The 21,192-nt window shown below is 44.4% G+C and overlaps 2 protein-coding genes across 8 annotated transcripts in view; one reads left to right on the forward strand and one right to left on the reverse strand.

Annotated features, from left to right (window-relative positions):
• Tatdn1 (TatD DNase domain containing 1) overlaps nucleotides 1-14,078 on the reverse strand; it is a 33,174-nt gene extending 19,096 nt beyond the window's left edge. For 5 of the 7 annotated variants that reach the window (XR_005286934.1, XR_006020886.1, XM_038343286.1 and 2 more), the window contains exons 1-4: nucleotides 14,004-14,078; nucleotides 6,363-6,428; nucleotides 3,295-3,344; nucleotides 30-93 (exon numbers count right to left, since the gene is read on the reverse strand). Coding sequence is in view for 4 of the 7 variants with exons in the window: in XM_038343286.1 (XP_038199214.1) it covers nucleotides 30-93; nucleotides 3,295-3,344; nucleotides 6,363-6,428; nucleotides 14,004-14,025 (202 nt within the window). In the remaining 3 variants the exon portion in view is untranslated. Of the gene's footprint in view, nucleotides 1-29; nucleotides 94-821; nucleotides 1,004-3,294; nucleotides 3,345-6,362; nucleotides 6,429-14,003 lie in introns of those variants that run through there. The other 2 variants (XM_038343287.1, XM_038343288.1) reach the window with 2 other exon arrangements.
• A 44-nt stretch (nucleotides 14,079-14,122) lies between these two features.
• Nucleotides 14,123-20,360, forward strand: Ndufb9 (NADH:ubiquinone oxidoreductase subunit B9). Its single transcript, XM_038343289.2, has 4 exons — nucleotides 14,123-14,282; nucleotides 17,479-17,671; nucleotides 18,557-18,670; nucleotides 20,144-20,360. The coding sequence occupies exons 1-4, from the start codon at nucleotides 14,182-14,184 to the stop codon at nucleotides 20,273-20,275; spliced, it is 540 nt and encodes a 179-aa protein (XP_038199217.1). The 5' UTR covers nucleotides 14,123-14,181; the 3' UTR covers nucleotides 20,276-20,360.
• The last annotated feature ends 832 nt before the right edge of the window (nucleotides 20,361-21,192 follow it).

Raw genomic sequence — 21,192 nt, forward strand, 5'->3', positions numbered from 1 at the left:
TTGTTTAGGTAAAAGTAAGGAGAGGGTACCATTTGTGTGTGCCAACTGCAGTGCATCTTTACTGTCTTGTAGACTTCCACCTGTGATCATAAACTGAAATGGCAAGAAGTAAAGAAGCTGACTTCTCCAGGGCCATCAGCAACTGTTCCCCAAACACCCCCCACCGGCTCACTGGGGCCGCTTCACTTGCTCCCCCCATTCCTCTACACCTCCCCTTCCTTTACCATTCAGGGGGAAGATCATCTCGACACACAGTGCTACCTGACTCCTCTCCACACACCCTCCCCTCCCACAGGATTCCTGCATTAAACAGTAACGTGTATTCACATGTTTGTCTCTACTAGACCCCCAAGTCTCCTGAGGACACGATTTATATGTTACAGAAGACAGACTAGCTAGAGACCTGCAAATTCAAAATTCTGTTCACTGAAATCAGTAACTGAACAGTGTTGGTTAATTTAACAAGTCTCCAGTATGGGCTGGGAACTCCCAGGAAGTCAAAACTGCTTCTTTAAGAATATAAAATGTTTCTTATTTTCTTCAGTCTCATTCCATCTCAAACGTACAGGAAGGTCACTCAGATGCCACCTGACAGAGTATCACAGCCAACTGACCCCAGAAATGACATGCAAAGCAGCGGTTGTCTAACTTAGCCATTTCAGAGACAATGTAGCACAATCCCCTGCTGCTAAGGTTTGTTTAGAAAATAGGTATTTGTCATTAAAATATACTGTATGTGATAGTTTATCATATTCTAAGATGAGTTGATAATTATTTTTGCTTTAATTCCTAATATAACATATATAATACATACAACCCACCTAAAAGCTTTTTAGAGGCTCCGCCATAATACTAAAGAAAGTAGAGGGGTTCTAAGACCAAAAACTGATACATTAATGAAGTGACAATTCTTTGTAAAACGAATTCATGGCTCTTGAGAAATCAGCATACTTCAGACAGCCATTACAGTCACTTGATAGTTAGGCTGCCCATCTCTGCTAATCTGTCAGACAAAATTAAAGAACCCTGTGTCAAAGGTGACTACCAAGGCAGTGCTGTTTAATGTACAGTTTCCTAAAGTTTGAATTAATGACACTGATTACTTAGTTATTTAAAACATATTGCAAAGTCTCTCTAAGCTAAAGAATTCATTGTAGGTGTACATCAAAGAGAATGCACACAAAACAAAGGTGGAATTGCATATGAAAAATAGATGGTGTCATACAGCAACTTAAACCTCCAGTATGACCAGCCACTGAGCATCTATACAGGGGATATACAGTCCTAATTAAAATTTCAAATGCCCATAAAACATAGGATTTAAGAAAATTTTAAGATATCAGGAAAACTATTCTTCACTAATTCTTTAAAACTAGACCAGATGCCTGCTGTGGGGCTCTTGTACACTGTAAAGATTTGTCATTTATATTGGTTTAATAAGACACTGATTGGCCAAGTACCCAGCCAGTAATATAGGCAGAGTGACCAGACTAGGAGAATTCTGGGATGAGGAAAGGCAGAGAGGCAGTCACCAGCCAGAAGCAGAGGAAGCAAGATGAGAATGCTTTACTGAGAAAAGGTACCAGGCCACGTGGCTAAACAGAGACAGAATTATGGGTGAATTTAAGTCATAAGAGCTAATTAGTAATAAGCCTGAGCAATAGGCCAGTTTATAATTAATATATGCCTCTGTGTGTTTATTTGGGGCTGAATAGTTGTGGGACTGTAAACAGAAACTTCTGTCTACAACTGTCCACATACAAAATTCCAATTGTGTAGAATAGTTTCTAACCAAATTTACATACATTACATATACCTTCTCCAAATAACCTCTGAAAGGAAGGGCAAGCCTAGGCCATGGTCTCCTCTCCCAGGATACAATGCTCCTGACCTGGCAGTGGTGATGTCACCACACACATCATGATGACTTGTTCATACTCAGGATTTTCTTTAACCCACAGGACACTTATCTTAAATACTTTTAAAACTTTCCTCTTTTATGGAAGAGAAAACTGAAGTCTGGACTAGTCCAAGTGTCAAAGCTAGGAAGGAGGAAGCTGGGACTGGAAGCCAAGTCTGTGATGCCAAAACCACATTTCTAATCACCACTACACAGCTGCTGGGAAGGAACTCAGTGTAAGTCCCAGTGAGTCTGCCTCTGCTCCTGTTTCCACTACCATCTACACGTGTGTGTGTGTGTGTGAGTGTGTGTGTGTGTGTGCTCAACCAGAAGTGAGTGCAGTGCTCCTGCTGACATGGGGACCCTTCAGCATTTGCAGAAAAACACCAGACACAAATGATTTATCACGAGGGAGTGAGCATATGATGGAGAGCTCACATGCCTTTGGTCCTTTCTCGCTACTTCTGGATAATCAATATAATCTTGTGGTCGGAGACTGCAGAAGTTATCTAGTCGTGTCAGGTTTTAGAACTGAGAGTGCTTAACTTAGAATAGTTACAAAGTGAATTGACACTATGCTTTGGAATATGAGTCTGTTTCTTGTAGGTGTGGGCTAGTCTGGTGGTAAAGAACTACTTGAAGAATTTGATGTAAGCTAGTTAATATTCACTTTCTTATTAGAGGAGGAGTGGATGGGAATGGGGAAGGTAGGAGGAGGGAGTGGGAGGAGAGGAAGGAGGGAAAACTTTGGTTGGGATATAAAATAAATAAATATATTAATTAATAATAACAATAAACTCTAAAAACTTTAGGAATTTTATATTGTTAAAATTAAAGCATGTCTAATGGCATGGCCATAGCTAACCACGTGTGGCAGTGTATGCATGTGTTTTGATGACTGTTTCTAACACATGCCAAGGATGGCATCTACTCAGAGTTGTCTTTGCATCCAGTACTTGTTTTAGGTTTATTTTTTCTATCACAGACACTGTCACATTTCTCATCACAAATCTGAGGATTGTGCACTATAAACAGCTGTGAACAGAGTATTTCTTTTTTAAAAAAATATTTATTTATTTACTTATTATGTATACAATATTCTGTCTGCATGTATGCCTGCAGGCCAGAAGAGGGCACCATATCTCATTACAGATGGTTGTGAGCCACCATGTGGTTGCCGGGAATTGAACTCAGGACCTTTGGAAGAGCAGGCAATGCTCTTAACCACTGAGCCATCTCTCCAGCCCCAGAGTAAGTATTTCTATTTACCTGCTATTTTACATGCAGAAATATTTCCTAAGTGTGTGCTACCAGCTCTTTCTCTTTTACTTTGCAGCATTTTAACCAAATTTTAGAGACAAAGAAATTTAATAATAACCAAATTCAGATGTTACCTTTTTGACACCAATCTGGATAGCTCTCTCTATTACATCCTGTAAGTCATCTGTGTAAGAAAAAAATCACATATTAAGAACACCTAGAAAATATATAGATATTATCTATAATTTTTTCTCTCAAAATAAAAATTAAAAATTAATCATGTACTAAAACACAGCCAAGTCAGTGCTATTTCGCTATAATATAGTAAAACTCGAGTTGCAAAACCTTAAAAAAGTATAAAACAAGAAATTGAATAATGAATAACTTAATTATACTTTTATTTTTTGATCAAAAAGGAGACGATGGCAGAAGTCAGGAGGTCCAAATTAAAGATGAACTCAATGACTACAATCAACTGATGTGCTGTGTATCTAAGTTTGCATTTCCGTGTATATGAGAGGGTGTGCGCGTGGGTGTCTCCATGCATATGCGCGCGTGTAGGCTAGAGGGCATCACTGTGTGTCTTCCTCTAGCACTGTCTAGCATATATTTTGAGACTCTCACTGAACCTGCAGCTCACTGTTTCCGATGGACCACCTGGCCAGCAAGCCCCAGGATCCGCCTGTCTCCCTGCCACACTCCAGGATTACAGATGCGTTCTGCTGCTCTCAGCTTTAACGTGGGTGCTGGGGTCTGAACTCAGGACTTCATGCTTTGCACAGCAAGCACTGTATTTATACACTGAGCCAGCTCCCCAGCCAAGTGTTACAGCCAGAAACAAATGGGCAGCAAATAAAATATAAAAACTTGATTATTAATTTCATATTTAATCATCCTAGTAAATGTAAATAGGATTCAATTATTGTTACTTCTAAAGTAGCTATCAACTTTGAGACAAAGGTTACCTTAGTTAATCTTATCCTGAGTACAGCAGCTAGGCTGGCTAGATTGTAAACTGCACAACTGTAGTAGTGACAATTGACACTACATAATTTATGTCAGAAACACACACAAAGACACATGCATATATACATGCAACAGCAAAGCATGAAATCTAAATGCTACATGGGCAAGGAAAGCAGAATGTAATTTACTCAACAGTTAATTTTATTATATAAATAACATATAAACATATCATCCAAATGTCCAAATGAAGTAGGAGAGTTAAGTTTTGTGGTGAGACCTGAGAAAGCATTTTTGTTGTCTCGAGTGACAGGGACATTGCCTGTATTTAGAAAAGCTACCCACCACCTCTAGAGAAGCGCAGTTTCTGACTTGGCTTACTGCTGGACCGAACTCTCTCATCCTCAACTGCAAAATCAATGTTTCTATTCACACATACATAGTGAGCACAGGCAGTGTGAGGAGACACGTCTGTTGTAGACTCGCTGCCTTTAAAATGTGTTGTCACCACCACTTCCTGCTTAGTCACCTCACAGCCTCATCAGTGACCTTGCACGTAGGAGACATGGCCTAGTGATACAGCACTTGCAGAGCTTGTATCAGTCGCTGGCTTGCAGTCTTAGGACTTGGGAGGAAAATGAGCTTACATGATAATACAAACCACTTGCTTCTGCTGAAGCCTACACTTAATCTTTAAGATATAACTCTCTGGTCCCACCTATATACTAGGTCTTATAATGGTATATTATTTGTGTTTAATAAATAAAGCTTGGGGGCTGGAGAGATGGCTCAGAGGTTAAGAGCATTGCCTGCTCTTCCAAAGGTCCTGAGTTCGATTCCCAGCAACCACATGGTGGCTCACAACCATCTCTAATGGGGTCTGGTGCCCTCTTCTGGCGTGCAGGCATACACACAGACAGAATATTGTATACATAATAAATAAATAAATATTTAAAAAATAGATAAATAAATAAATAAATAAATAAATAAATAAAGCTTGCCCAAAGATCAGAGTGCAAAGTTAGCCACACTAGTCAGCACATACAGGCCAGGCAGTGGTGCCACACACCTTTAATCCCAGTAGACATATTAGTCAGCCATACCGGCCAGGCAGTGGTAACACACACCTTTAATCCCAGCAGCCACACTAGTAAGCCATAGAGGCTGAGTGGTGGTGGTGCATGCCTTTAATCCCAGTACTAGAGAGGAATATAAGATGGGAGGAGACAGGAGTTCAGGGGCTCAGTCTCAGTCTGAGGTTCGATGGATCGCCCATTTAGACTGAGTATTGTAGAGGTGAGAACTCTCTAGTGGCTTGGCTGCTTTGCTTTTCTGATCTTCAGCTTGAACCCCAATATCTGTCTCTAGGTTTTTATTAATTATGTTAAAAGGTCTCTAAGTAGAGACACAAACAGGAAGGGGAGAAGGGGAAAATAGGGGGAAAAAACAGCCATACACTTTTCTTCAATGACACTGCACTTTGTCCTTGGCTGAAAAATGCTTCTTCCTTTCTAAAAGATTTACTTTTTATTACGTGGGTATGTGTCTGTACGTGGATATGTGCACATGAATGTGCATGCTGTTGGAAGCCAGAAAAGGGCTTCAGAGGTTTGAAAGCTGGGCTTATAAGCAGTTGTGAGCTGCCAGTGTCAGTGTGGGTGCTGGGAACTGGACTTGGGTCCTTCACAAGAGTAGTAAGTGCTCTCTTTTAACTACTGAGCCAACTATAGCCCCTGAAAATGTTTTTTAAGAACTTGATAAATAGGGCAGTAGTGGCACATGCCTTTAATCCCAGCACTTGGGAAACAGAGCCAGGTGTATCTCTGTGAGTTTGAGGCCAGCCTGGTCTACAGAGTGAATTTCAGGACAGCCAAGACTCATTCACAGAGAAAAAGAACTTGATAAACTGATGCGGACAGGAAGTAATTGTTAGGTTGCATGCCCTGCTGTTCAAAACAATGGCTTACCAACATGGCTTGTTTGATGTGGTTTATTGTTTTATCTGACATATAATGTGAGGGGTCTTGTTTTAAAACAAGTTCTTACTACACAGCTCGGGCTGGCCTCAAACTTGCTATCCTCTTTCCTCTACCTTCTGAGTGCTGTACTTTTAGACTTTATTCAGCTACATCAAGTTCTTTAATGTTTCAATTTTAAGAGTGGATTATGCTTTTCAAGATCTATCTTGAGGCAGAAAGTTTGTCTTCATAGAAGTTGCCTTAGTAAAAGAAACATTTACCTTGATGCTTCTGCACCCCCCTATAAATTCCTCTGAACATAGGATCTGTCAGGTTGATACCAATATCTGTAGAAAGCAAAAGCAAAACATAATCATTAAAAAAATTACCTTGAAATATCTCTAAATAAGCTTTTCATTCACACCTTTGTTTATTTGAACAATATCAGTGGGCCAGCCACTTGTCATCACTACTATGATAAATCTGTGGGATACAAAGATGACTAAGATTTGATCTCTGCTCTCTAAAGACTTATGGCAGAAGTGACCAAGGCAGACCTATTCACAGGAAATTATGGAGCATTCTAATGAACACTGAGGGGGATAGGAAAGTTCACTAGGAATAGAATCAAAATACATCATATACACATATGAAATTGTCAATAAAATTTTCAAAATATTAAAAACAAACTATTAAAACAGTTCTTATGGGACACAGACAAGGAATTTCTATCAGAGTTTGGTGGCTGGTTCATAAGAGGTCCCAGAAAGAAATAATCCTGAACTGAATGTTACAGGATGAGTTATGAGTTGGTGTAGTGATCTGAATGAGAAGGGCTCCATAGGCTCAGTTGGTAGAACTGTTTGGGAAGGACTAGAAGGTGTGGTCTGGAAGGAGGAGGTGTGTCACTGGGGATGGGCGTTCAGCCCATGCCACTCCCAGTTAGCTTTCTTTCTCTGCTTCTTGCTTGTGGATCAAGATGTAAGCTCTCAGCTACTGATCTAGAGACATTCCTGCCTGTTGGCTGCCATGCTCCCTGCAGTCTCTCATAGGAGGGCTACTATGATACAAACACTATAATATAAATATGATACTATGATAGCAGTATCTCGTAGGAGGGCTACTATGGTACAAAGACCATCTAACACACAAATCCGTACCACAAATACAATAGGTTTATGGAATGTCGGAGCTCACAAGAAATCACTTTCTAGTTTTCAAATACAGAAAGAAAATTAGCTAAAGGAGACAAGCTGAGAAAGAAGAAGCAGAGAAGAAAGGCTCCTTTCTGTCTAAATAATCCTGCCCGGGGTTTGGTCTGTAGTTACTAGTCACCACCCAACATCAACGACTACAAAAACAAAAATAGCCTTTATTGCTTTTAGCCTTTTCTAGCTCATTTCACTTTTTAATGTTTTAAAAATTAATTAAGATATATTCAGTAAGGTATTTATTTGTGACACCCCTTAATGAAAGCAAGGGAGCCTTTACTGCAGAGGGACTATAGCAATGAGGGTTTTGCTTTGTTTAGATTTGGTTTTTTAAATTGAACTAACTACTCCGACCAGGGTAGCCTCACACTTGTAAGGATCCTTCTGCCTGTGTGTACCAAGGCTTGGCCAGAGACATGGCCACAACATTTGGCTGTGATGAGGGTTCTGCAGTAGAGCAGAGAGATCAGGCTCAAACCCCAAAACGAGGCTGAATGGAGATTTAGAGTCAAGAGAAGGTAGGGATCAGTAGGTAAGTTTCTAAAGGCCCAGCAGGTATACCAAACTCAACTTGACACATCCTTGCTGAGGGTGGACCCCAGCGACAGGAGTACTGAGGATAGGAGGTGAGGAACTGAAAGTGACATACACCAGGGTGAGGGTTTTCACTAACCAAGAGCTCAGTGTTGGGGCTGGGTCAAGAAGCCAATTCAAGGGCAGCCAGACTCCAGTTTCTCCAAGGAAGCCTTTGTCATCAACAAAGTGACCAGAACTTTCCTAAACATAATGGAACCCAAAGCAATTAAACACATAAATATCCAGCCCATGGTGGGTGGTGCCATCCTTTGGCTGGAAATCCTGGGTTCTATAAGAAAGCCGGCTGAGCAAGCCATGGAAGCAAGTCAGTAAGCAGCATCCCTCCATGGCTTCTGCCTCCAGGTTCTTGCCCTATTGAGTTCCTGTCCTGACTTCCTTCAGTGATGAACAGCAATGTGGAAGTGTAAGCCAAATAAACCCTTTCCTCCCCAACAAACACTTTTTGGTCATGTTGTTTTGTCTCAGCAATAGAAACCCTGAGACAAACTGGTACCAGTGTGGTATTGCTGTGACACACTGGGTTGTTGGGAGGATTGGGAAAAGGCCTTGAACTCTGGGCTACAAGAGTCATTGAATATTAAGAGCTGTGGGATGTTCTGTGGGAGCTTGGAAGAAGACTGTTGAGAACAGTGTAGAGGCCTGCCTTGTGAACTTTCAGAAGGAAGTTGGAAGACTTTATTGGGGCTGTTCGTTATACTGAATTAAGATTCTGTGGTTCTGGTTAGCAGGGGCTGAAGAATCAGCTGTGGTTAACAAGACACCAGAACTGCTGAAGCGAAACCTGTGCTCTCCTGGGATACTCGATGCTGCTCGGCTGGAGCTAAGAAATTAGCAGTGAGATTGAACGAGACACCTAGGACAGAGAGGGCCTGAGGAAACAAGTTCCACCGGGAGCAGAAGTCAGGAGCAAATCCAGTCCTGGGAGCCAACCCAGTCCTGGGACACTGGCAGACCAGGATTGAGCCAATGACCTGACTTAGAGTCTGCAATCTCCACCGGAACCGGAGTGGGACTGAACCAGCGGTGATTGAGAAGAGAGCAACATCACTGAGGTGAAATCTTCTAGGAAGTGTTTCCTCCACAGAGAAGCTATGCTTTGTGCTGGCAGCCAGGCTTGGTAATGTGTAAAAGTCACCCAGGTGGTACTGGTTTTGAAGGCATGAAGGGGTCATGGAGCATAGCGGAGGCTTGGTACTGTGAGAGGCCACAGAGATCATTGGTGAAGGTGCAGCCCGAGGCTGAGTTTCAGTTGAAGACCGAGGACTGAAGGGGTCATGCAAAGAAGTTGAGGCTTGGCATCATGAGGAGTCCTATGAGAGGCTATGGGTTAAAGTGCAGCCCAGTTGCAGCAGAGACCCCAGCACTTTGGAGATGCCAGTACCATGGGATGACCACCAAGGACAGCAGCAGCAGGAGAGTGGAGCCCGCCAGAGTCTAGAAGACAAGCTATGTGTGCTGCAGAGGGTGGGGCTGGAGATCATGAGTGGATCCCAGACCTTGAAAGGCTGGAATTTGGGTTTGCTTTGATTTGATTGTAACTATGCCCTGATTTTTCCCTCTTCGAGTAAGAAAGTATTTTACTGGCGCCCATAGTTGAGAGACTTTGGATTTTAAGAGACTATTTTAAAGGGACTGAAATTTTAATGTGTTTGAATTTGTAAAGATCATGGGACTTTTAAAGTCATGTTCTAATTGTGAGCTCTTGGGGATGAATAAGAAAGGAAAGGTTGTGGCTTAATCATGATGTGTTTGTGTGTCAAGCTGACACAAGCTAGAGTCATCAGAGAGGAAACAGCTGAGGAAATGCCTCCATGAGATCCAGCCCCTGTGGGTGGTACCATTCCTAAACTAATGGTTCTGGAAACCGTAAAAAAGCAGGCTGAGCAAGGCAGAGGGGGGAGCAAGCCAGTGAGCAGCACTCCTCCACGGCTTCTGCAGCAGCTCCTGCCTCCAGGATCCTGCTGTTTGAGTTCCAGTCTTTCAGTGATGGACAGCAATGTAGAAGTGTAAGTATAATAAACCCTTTCCTCCCCAACCTGCTGTTTTGTGCTTTGCTAAAGCAACAGAAAAACCCTAAGACACATCCCAACTCTAGTGCAAAGAGAACTGAAGATTTATTGGAGGCTCAGTTTAGGAAGCCATTTTCACCCTTGCCCCAATCCTAGACAGTGCAGATCTCAGATATTGAGGCAGATGGCAGAAGGCCAACTCCAGGGGATATGCTACCGCTTAAGAGTTGTTCTCTAAACTCTCAGACTTCTGGTTCTGAGCCACGGTGTATTTAAACCTGCTGGTTCAGTCCTGACTCAGGTCTACCTACAGTGCTAGTGCTCAGCCGCCTGCTTCTTCCCTTTCTTACAGGCGTCTTCGTGGCTCACAGTACTTAGTCCTTTTATCCCTGTCAGTTATTAGAGCCACTAATTCCTTGCAGACTGAGGACAGCCTCTTCATGTCCTCACCAAGCTGAATGGCAGAGGACTTCTGTTCTTCCACTCTGAATCACACTGGCTTCATCTATGGCCTTCTCCAGTCTCCCACACAAAATGCTCTCAGACAGAAGCCATTTGCTTGCTTACCCGCCCACCAGAAACTTCTGTGGAAAGTCTACAGTAATTTAGAACTTCGATACAGAGGAACCAAAGAAAGGTTCAGACAAACTAATTAGAAAGAATTCGATCCATGAGCAAGATCCATGAAGTCCAATAAAATGAAATGACTACAATTACAGTGGTGGAAAGAGAGCTTGCAGTCAGAACTCTTGCCACTGCCAGTTATTAGCTGGATAATCTTGGTCCCGGCTGAGCCTCCATTATCTTCTTGGTGGATGAGCAGAATATCCTCTGGGCAACAGAAAATGACTCAGATCCAAGAATAAAGATGGCAGTATTTTGCACATTAAAAGCCCTATAACAGGTAATTATTATCATTACCAAGTATAGAACAAAAACTGGAACATGTCACCACCATATGGGATTTGAGCTATTTTGTTAGCGGTACTGTTCTAGGATTTTCAGTACTCAGTGCTCCAATGCAAAAATTTGTTATCCAAGAGTCAACTGAGTCTAGCTGTTTGACACCCCCATGTGTAATGTGTGCATGAGTGTGTATTAGTATTCACATGCATGTATGTAAACGGGTACAGGTGTGTAGCCCTGACACTGATGTTGGGAGTCTTTCTCCATTTACTTTTCATTTCATTCATTGAGGCAGGGTTTCTCAATTGAACCCAGAACTTGCCCCTACAGCTGGTATCTGGCTAGCCTAGAGATCCTCTGCCTCCCAAGGTCCAAAATTACAGACAGGCTACCACGCCCACCTGGGTTTGTTTGGGGGATCTGAATTCTGGTTCTCACTTTAACCATTGAACTATCTATTTTGTCTGTTTTGATGGGACTTCAAAAACAAAAGCAGCTAAAATCCTATTATTTTGCTTGTTCAGAATGTGCGGATCTATGATAAGGGATACTATCTTAAAAGCATTTTTATCAGAAGTATGCTTATTGGCAATTAACTCAAAAGTAAACAAATACCGCTGGGCAGTGGTGGTGCCTGACTTTAATCCCAGCACTTGGGAGGCAGAGGCAAATGGATTTCTGAGTTCCAGGCCAGCCTGGACTACAGAGTTAGTTCCAGGATAAGCAGAGCTACACAGAGAACAGAAACCCTGCCTTGAAAAACAACAACAAAAAAAATAGTATGTTAAAACAACAACAACTTCTAGCCAGTTGGGCCAAAGATGTGAATAGTTTGAAAAGTAGGAGACCAAGTGAGAAGGAATGGAAGACACGGTAACATGAGCAGTCACTGCTTTCTTCTGACTGAAGGAGTCATACACCGGAATTCCTTTGCTATATAGGACAGTGATGTCTCCATTTTGTTAGCTTTTAAAAATAGCTGTCTTAGAGCGAGTGAGTTCCTGGACACCCAGGGATACACAGAAAAATCCTGTCTCAAAAAAGAAAAAACAGAAAAAGAAAGAAAAAGAGGGCTGTCGTCAATAAAAACTCTAAGTGGTGATGAGTTTATTTTTCAGAGCAAAGTGGGATCGTGCTGGCGCAGTTGGTCCTCAGAGAAAGCCGGATCTGCAAGCCAAAGCCTCGCCAGCTGGGCTTACTGATCATGTCAAGGGATGTTGATAGATTTAGGGACACAGAGAGACAGCAAACAAGGGATTTAAAATGGTTTTGGATTTTGTCAGCCTCGAGATATAATTTCAAGATCAGGAACTGCAGAGAAACAGAGAACAAGTGACTTGCACCACTGTTTAGCAAACAGACAAATCCAAAAGGGGGGATACCCAGCCCAGTTTCCTCAGCAAGTGAGTGACAAAAGATACATAAATGAACAGAAGGATGCTAGGGGGGGGGGATCCAAAACCCTCCCTGCAGCCACTGTTAGATAGGCCTCTCCACGCAAGACCAGCTTCTGCTTCCATCCCAAAGTGTTGAAGTTAAAGGTATGCATCACAATACCTGGCTTTATTACCTATGTGGTTTGTCCCTATACTAATAACGGTTGTACATTTTAAATTGTTCTTAAAAAAATCAACAGACTACTTTGATACCTATGAAAAATATTTAAAAGAACAAGATTCAGGTGGTAGAAAGATGGCTCAGCAGTTAAGAGTTGCTGCCGCTCTGCCAGGAGGGTCCAAGTTGGGTTCCCAGCACACACATCAGATGGCTCACAACTGCCTGTGTCTCTAGCTTCAGGGAAAGGTTCCCTCTTTTGGCCTTCGTAAGTATTTATACACATGTACTCACTCCTGCATGGAAAAAATAAATCAATTAATTTAATTGATTTTAATTTGATAAAATTAATTTTAAGTTCAAGATTTAATGTCTAAAATTTTATTGCAGCATGGATACACTAACTTCTTTATATACCAGGATTGTTTTTGGATAACAAGGTGCACGATAAGAAAAACACAGTCTTTTCTCTGATATATTCACAATCCACATTAAATATATTTTAAACATTATTATAAAAACATTGTAAGTAAAAAAAACTTGACGCACTCTTTGTAATCTGTATTATCACTTCACAAAATAAAGTTTCCTTGTTTCTTCTGTAAATCTGTGTGAGCCCTTCTTTTTAGTTCTTTGGATCAAGAACCTGGACACCCTCAGCCTAGACTCTAAACAACCAGAAGCAGGTATAGAGACGGCAGAGGCAAAGGAGTGAGGGGCTCTTGCGCCCTCTCCAGGACACACCACTTCCTAGCACCTCATGTCAAGCCCCGCTTCCCTCTTCTGTCCTTTCATCGCTCTGATTCAAAATCTGAAATACTTCCACACCTCTCCTTCTCTGCCACTACATTACGGAGTGACTATCTGGGTAACCCCATCACTGCCTCTTCTCACCCTTAAGTAGCCGGAAATTCCACAAAGACAAGGCTCATGATGAAATGACCCACAACTGCATCCCAGAGGGCATGATTCTTTTCATATAACTGGCATTTATATACAGAGCGACACTTAAGTAATCAAGGCTTTTGGGTTCCAAGTTATCCTTCCAACCCTACCTTTTACAATGTCCCCAAAGTTTTCCCAAGTGTCATTTTGAATCCCTGTCGCACTCTCCAGCTGTTGAAATGGATCGTGGTTTTTGCCACGTAACACAATTTGTTTCTTTTCCACCTGGCTGTGGACTCTGCCACGTTCCTAGGACCCAATGACAAGTCTACCAGTCATCTGTGATATGAATGGATGCTGAGTGAACCGGTACCTTGGAAGCATTGTCCGGCAGGCCGTGAAGAGGATTTGACGGTTCCCGAAAAGCAAGAGAATATAGTGACAAACTCGGGGGCGGTGCTTTCTTTTTCTTTTGTGGGGATGGGGGACTCAGGGGCTAGCCCATGCTAGCAAGCAGCCTACCGCTGACAGACACTCCGACTCTTACTGTTCTATTTTCAATTGAATAAAATACAAAAAAAGGGGCACAATCACAATCATACACAACTCGTGCGTTCTCACAAATGAATACACACTCAGGAAACCATCCCTGATCAGGAACCAGATCACTCATTGCCGGCACGCGAGGCGTCCCTGAATCCTCTGCACCCTCGAAAGGCCAAGCCGCGAAGAGGGGACCCGAGAGAAAACCCGCCCTTACCCACGAACTTGAAGCGACTCATGACAGCGCGGCAGGCTCCTCCCCGGCAGAAGCGGAAGTGTCCCGGGAGCTCGCTCAACCTTCCGGCTCCGGCTCCGGCTCCGGCTCCGCCTCGCGACCGCCCTCTTCCGGGTACCCGGCAGCCCCCGCGGCGGCCGCTGAAGGTGAGCCGGGCGCTATGGCGTTCTGCGCTGCTCCGGCCTACCTGACGCACCAGCAGAAGGTGCTGCGGCTCTACAAGCGCGCGCTGCGCCACCTCGAGTCGTGGTGTATCCACAGGTGGGAAGAGGGGACCGGGGACTCGGGGGGCGGAGGCTAAGAAGCCCTGTGGGCCGGGGCTGCTCAAGGACTTGGGACCACAGTGACGGGAGCCCGCCCTTGAACCTGGATCCTGTTGCAGCCCTGTCTGCTTCTCGTTCTAGTGGAGACGATTGTGTGGGGGTGGGACCGGGGTCCAGCGCAGAAAGTTGCATGAAGAGAATAAGCAGAAAATACCTCGGGCTGTCATTATCAGCGGTCCAGCGCTAACCTTTTCGCGACTCTGTCGTTTCTAATAGCAACGTTAAAACGTGCATGATGTTTAAGTTTGCAGAGTAACTCGGAAGTTGGTTGTTTTACAGATGAGCAGCCTCAGGAATTGACTTGCTCACGACTTTCCAGCTTCAACTTCAGCGTGGCCAAGTTAGGATTAAAATTTAGGTTTCTGACGCAAAAACATCATCAGTCTCTCTCTCCTGTCCATCATCTTTCCTCTGTTTAGCTTTATCTGATCGCTCCTTCTCATTACCGATGCGTGGTTTTCCCCTCCTACATAAATCTCTTCAACCAACCGTGACTCTTCCTATTAAGAGCCTCGTACGGTGGCATATACTGGGGGAGGCGGAGAAATCCTCGGTTGCATAATGAATTTGAGGGGCCAGGCTATGCTTTTTTTTTTTTTTTTTACAATCAAACAACAATACAGTGTTAAGACGTGTAGAATTTCATGACCTAAAAGAAATGCAAGGTGGGTAACAGCCCAAGATGTGTAATGTTCGACCTCCACACTCTTATCCTAACGCCTAGTCTCACATGAAGGACGTCCAAGAAAATGCTGGAAAACTGAGCGGCCCTGGAAGGCCTGCAGAGGGTGTCTCCGAATCCTAGGATTCAAGTCTGTGACTCGACCCCTTTGTTAAGCAGGCCCACGCCGTGTGCACCGTTGTACAGCTGTTAGCTTCTTTCCTCAGGCTTTCTTATTTGTTTGACAGCATTTGCCAGCTTCTATTCGGTAGGGCGAGTAAATGACAGCTAATCCTTTTTTAAACTGCAACGCCCCGCATGGATTAGTGGGGAAAGTGGCAGGTAAACGCATAGATGAGAGAACTGTCCCATCTTACAGAGGAAGTTAAGCTTTCGAGAGTTCAGGTCGTGCTGTGGTGCACCTGGACATCCTGGAGGTCACGATCATGGAGGGAGTGATCACACTATGGTTACTATGACAACGCTGGCCCAACGCATTTTAAATCTGACACCCTTTCTCAGTCCTCGCCCGAATCACTTCTTTTAAAAAACAAACAAAAACCAACTACAAATATAGCTGTCACATGTGTGGAAGTGGAGGACAACCTCGGTGTCAGTCCTCGCCCCTCCCCCTTCTTTGGGACAGGGTCTTTTGTTGTTCAGCGCTAGTTGGCCACAACCTTCTGGAAGTCTCCTGTTATCACCTCTCATCTTGAGGAGGACTTGAACTACTGATGTGTGCTCCCATGTCTAACTTTACCTGGATTCTGGGCCTCCATAGTCGGGCCCCAACACGTGCACTGTTCTGGGCCTCCATAGTCGGGCCCCAACGCTTGCAAGGTTCTGGGACTCCATAGTCGGGTCCCAATGCTTGCACCCCAGCCCTCATTGGCCTCCTAGGATGCTCTGTGGTTCCATCCTAAGGCTCTGTAGTGCTGTGTACCCTGTGGACATCCTCAGTGCCGGTGCTTGAGTTAGTTGCATTTCCAGTTTGTGAGGCCATCTATTGGGCTTCAGACTGAGTTTATCCAAATTCATTAAAGCTAAGTTGTTTGCATTTCCTTGTACTGATTGTATTCTCAAATTCCCTATTCCAGCTAAGGGCATTACTGGCCATTTAGTCACTAGTCTGTAGTCTTAGACATAGCCTATAAGATTCCCAAGTTTCCTTTCTGCCAGTAGCACACGTCCTCGTGCATCATGCCTTATTAGACACTGTTTTTCGAAAATCATTGTCCCCTAGAATGTGTGTTATGTCACCTAGCACTTGGAATATGCCAGCCACTTTGTGAAGAAGAGTGCTCATGGGTGTAGCACAGTTAATAAAAACCCAGAGACAGAAATTAGGGTTCAGCCTGAAGGTCAGAAAAGCAAAATAGCCAGCCACTGGCTCTTACCTATGCCTCAGTCTGGAATAGCAATCCTGCCTCCAGGAATCTCAGAATGAGACTGTGTGAGAGCTGTCTTCTGTTTTATGTTCCTCTCCAGTGCTGGGATTAAAGGCGTGTGTCACCACTGCCTGGTCAGTAAGGCTGATAAGTTTTACTCTCTGATCTTCAAGCAAGTTTTATTTATTAAAATACAGATAAAATATCACTACATGTGGGACTTTTTAAAATGTTTTTTTTTTTTGTTTGTTTGTTTGTTTGAGACATGTTTCTCTGTGTAATAGCCCTAGCTGTCCTGGAACTAGCTCTGTAGACCAAGCTGGCCTCAAACTCACAGAGATCCACCTGCCTCTGCCTCTCAACAGCTGGGATTAAAGGCGTGCGCCACCACCACCACCACCCAGCAGCTCATGGGGTCTTTATGTCGGCCTTTAGATATGTTAAGTAATTTACACGAGACTCTACAGCTAGTTTAGCAGTAGTCTAGAGAGGCTCGCGCTCTTAACTTGGTCATCTAGAAGGGCATTTGTTTTGTTTTCCTATGTCTTGTCTGCTGTCAGCTCCCTGATTTAGGCCCTTGCCGTTTGTGGCCTGAACTGTTGTCAAAGGCTCCTGATGTCTGCTCACAGTTTCTTCAACACCAGACAGTTACTGACTTGAAGTTTGTGAGCAGGTGTGAAAATCAGCATTTAAGCACCACCTACATGATTTGAGCAGAATTCTTTCCACTGAGTCATACCTCCCTTCTTAGTCTTCTGTGCATCTCCAGGATTGGCACAGCATCTAGCCCAAGATGGGAGGACCTGTAGTAGTTGTCTCTGAATGCATATTGAACAAACCTGCAAAAGCTGTTGCCTTTCTTTCCCTTTCATGGCAAAATCCTCATTCCTTGGAGGAGAGAGGAAGTGGCCAGGCTGGACTAATACAGTGTCTGCTGCTCTTTGAAGGGCTGCAGATGAAGTAGCCAGTGACTTGGGAGGTCGATGAGGTACAAGAAAGTTGCTCATTTGGGATGCGTTGGTAGGAATGCTGATCTGCCCACTCAAGTAGATAACTTCTGATGTCCGCAATCATTTTGATTTAAGGGACAAATACCGGTACTTTGCTTGTTTGTTGAGAGCCCGGTTTGAAGAACATAGGAATGAGAAGGATATGATGAAGGCTACCCAGCTGCTGAGGGAGGCGGAAGAAGAATTCTGGCAGAACCAACACCCTCAGCCGTACATCTTCCCTGAGTCTCCTGGGGGCACCTCCTACGAGAGATACGAATGCTACAAGGTGAGCGAGGCCACACAGCAGCTGCTTCTCAAGGACCAGCTCTGTCCCCGCTCCAGACCTCAGCTCTGTATACCATGTGCCACTGAGCAGCGCTACATCTTCCCTGGCAGCGGAACTTTTTTCTCTCCTCTTCTCATAAATTCAGTTCTAAGGTTTTGCAGTGTACTTTTGGCAAAGCACAGTGTTGAAGTGTTTGGTATGCAGCTCACCTGGGGTCTTAGAATTAGCCAGTTTGGGTTGGTGCTGAGCGTTGCTCAGGATACTCAAGTAATGCTTCTATCATCCTTGGTGTTTAGGGAATGCAACAGAGAGGAATGGTGCCAGCTTTCTCGGACTAACTGTAATGTTTGAGCCACAAGCCCCTTGACTGGGTATCCTCTCTTACCGCCCATGTCCACTTGCTCATTGCTCGTCAGAGTTGGAAACAGTGATAGTAACAGTTTTACACACACGCACACGTGTATAGGTATATGTGTGTGATACGTATGTGTTGGTGGGTGTATTTGTAGAGGCCAGAGCTAACTTGGGGCATCTTCCTCAGTTGCTCTTCCCTTTATTTTTGAGACGGTTCTCACTGAACCTGGAGCCCATTGTTTTGGCTAGGCCGGGTGGCCAGTCAGCTCCAAGGGCCCTTCTGTCTTCACCTGCCCGTCACCAGCATAACAGGTGCTCATCACCATGCCTGTTTTTCCATGGGCACTGGGACTCTGAGCTCGGGTTCTCAGGCGAGAGTGGCAAGTACTGTATTTTACCAACTAAGCCTCTGTCCAGCCCATACTTGGTCATAAGCCCCTTGAGTTTTGTCTTCAGTCTCCTGAGCAGGCTGTGTCCGTGGTGTTTGTAAAGGTAGCCTGTGGAATAACACATGATTTTCTCTCCCGGCAGGTTCCGGAATGGTGCTTAGATTACTGGCATCCCTCTGAGAAAGCAGTGTACCCTGATTACTTTTCTAAGAGAGAGCAGTGGAAGAAGCTGAGGATGGAAAGCTGGGACCGGGAGGTGTGTCTTTGGCTGTGCTTCATGGCCTTTGGCTTGTCAGCCCGTGAAAGGAGTTTGTCTCTGTGGCTGTGTCCACAGTTCAGCCTTGACAACTAGACTTCAGTTTCTCACTGTGTTTCACAGTGGCCGTCTTCCCAATAATTGTCTCTCTCTAGTGTGTTTTGGGTGTCACTGTTCTCTATTTTCCTTTGCCCTTCTCCCAGTTCATCTCTTTTGCCTGTTCTGTCCAGTTGTTATCCCTTCTCTATTCTAGAGCCGCGGGCATTTTTCATTCAATTTAAGATGTTCAGAGTTAGATTTTAGCAGCTCTTGCCGTAGCATGAACGATATGTTGGAGATGACATGAGGAAACAGGAGTCCAATTTATGTTAGTATAGTAATTAAGTGGAAAGGTTGTGTGGCCTGCAGTAAAATCATACAGTATCTGTGTGGGAGGAAATAGACATTCAGGATGTCCCCTGGAGGGGTGTTCAGTGATGTGGGGGGATGGGTGAGGGCAGGGACATGTCAGAGGTGGTGGTTGAGATAGGGAAGATGGGTAAGGTGGGGGGAAGCCTCCTGTGTCCAGGATAAGCAGTTAGGAAGGGTGAAGTTTGAGAATCTGGCAGATGTGAAATATAGATTCCAGTTGGCATCTTTAAGTATAGGAATCTTGTCTATAAGTATTTGAGAGTCTTCACTTGTATTTAACCATAAAGATGAACCGAGCAGTGGTGGCGCATGCCTTTAATCCCAGCACTGGGGAAGGCGGTGGTGGAGCATTCCTTTAGCCTTTAATCCCAGAGTCTCAGTGGGCATTTACAAAGATAGCAGGCAGGCAGCAGTAGCTAGAGATGGGGTATCTCAGTTCACCATGTTGGAAGTTGTACTGGCTCTAAGAGAGAAAGTTCGGGGTGTTGGTATTAGAAGTCATTGGCCACGGTGGAATAGAAAGGCCTCTGTGGCCAAGGGGCACCATGTTTTCTATGAAATGCTGTAAAAAGGTTTAAAATATGTTTTTGTAGCTGGGCAGCGGTGGCACACTTCTCATGCTATTCACCTGAATTCGTGACCTGGCCATTCTCAGGACCTTCTTAGTCTGCACCCCTAATACACTGACCTGGGGCCTCCTCACAGGGCTTTTGGAGCACCCAGCTAAGATGGAAATGTGTCCTGGGTCCAGTGGGGACCGTGACAGGAGGAATCAGGAAGGGGACTCTGCTTAAGAAGAGGGCAGCCTGAGGAGTTAGAGGCCAGCCTGGGCTACACAGCCAAGTTCCAGGCTAGTAGACTCGGCTCCATAAAAAGACACTGACTTCAACAAACAAAGACTCTTCCAAGAGAGGAGTTGTTGTGAGGAAGAGTTTATATGAAATTTGTCTTGATGCTGAGACTCGGGTAGGAGACAGGTCACAGGAAAGCTGTCGTGAGCATGGCAGACAGGTCTTAGCATTCGATTCCTTTGGTAATTATTCCTTCCTTGTCCCCTTCTAGGTTAAGCAGCTGCAGGAGGAGACATCACCTGATGGTATTATGACTGAAGCTTTGCCTCCTGCCAGAAAGGAAGGTGACTTGCCCCCACTGTGGTGGCACATTGTGACCAGACCTCGAGATCGGCCTGTGTAGATACAGGCCCTCACTGTTGATGCTTGCGAGTGGAAGAAGCTAGAGAACATGTTCACACTTGCCCTAATAAAACCAGCTAACCGTGTTCGGCTATGACGGGGGTGTTCTTCCCAGGGTTACTGGGGCACTGAGTATTCCTGGATTGTGGTTTGGTTTTTACCGTATATCTATCATGCTAAGAAAAAGTCACGTAGAACCATATTGATAGCAGATGTGCTCAGCGAGGAAAAGATTTAGAGAACAGATGCTGGGTTGTTAGGCCTGGGCTGACAGCTTAGCTTTGTGTGCATGCAGTCGGCACACACATGCAGGACAGAGAACTGAGGTGGTCCTCACCTTCCACCTTAGAGGTGAGGTCTCTTATGCACTGCTGTACCCAGCAGTTCTGGGGATCCAAACCTAGGTCCCTGTAAGTGCTTTATCCACGGAGCCATCTCTCTAGCCCAACTGAGTTGAGGCTTAAAGATGAAGTCTTAAGTAGTAAAGGGAAGGAGTAACCAGAAGAGAAATAGAGGACTAAAAGGAGAAGAGCCGGGTTTATGTGGGTTCTCGGTCAGCTTCATGTTTGCTAGGGTTCCAGGCATGCACTATCACCCCTAGCTACTTCTAAAGATTTTATTAATGGGATTTTAGTTTTACAAAAACAACAACTCTCCTGTGAGGAGCACACAGGAGGCATGGAGTTCAGGGCTTTCTGGAGATGGAGTGCAGGTTTGATGGCTGGGGTGAAGGTCTAACGTGGGATGCAGGCATCCAGCTGTCTCCTCTGCTGAGCATGGATTGTTCACAGTCAAAGGTAAGGATAGAGCAGACCTTTTTTAGTAAGTATTTCAGTTTTTAAAAAGGTAAAGCAGAGACGGCCAGCCAGCAGCCAAGCCTGTTTTTCCCAAGGACCCATGTATGTGAAGGGGAGAACT

Source organism: Arvicola amphibius, chromosome 9, assembly GCF_903992535.2.
Source record: "Arvicola amphibius chromosome 9, mArvAmp1.2, whole genome shotgun sequence".
Taxonomy (NCBI): Eukaryota; Metazoa; Chordata; class Mammalia; order Rodentia; family Cricetidae; genus Arvicola; species Arvicola amphibius.

Coding starts and splice junctions, on each gene's coding strand:
- Ndufb9 (XM_038343289.2), top strand. CDS start 14,182: ATGGCGTTCTGCGCTGCTCCGGCCTACCTGACGCACCAGCAGAAGGTG. Junction 17,672..18,556: donor AGAGATACGAATGCTACAAG/GTGAGCGAGGCC, acceptor CTCTCCCGGCAG/GTTCCGGAATGGTGCTTAGA. Junction 18,671..20,143: donor TGGAAAGCTGGGACCGGGAG/GTGTGTCTTTGG, acceptor GTCCCCTTCTAG/GTTAAGCAGCTGCAGGAGGA.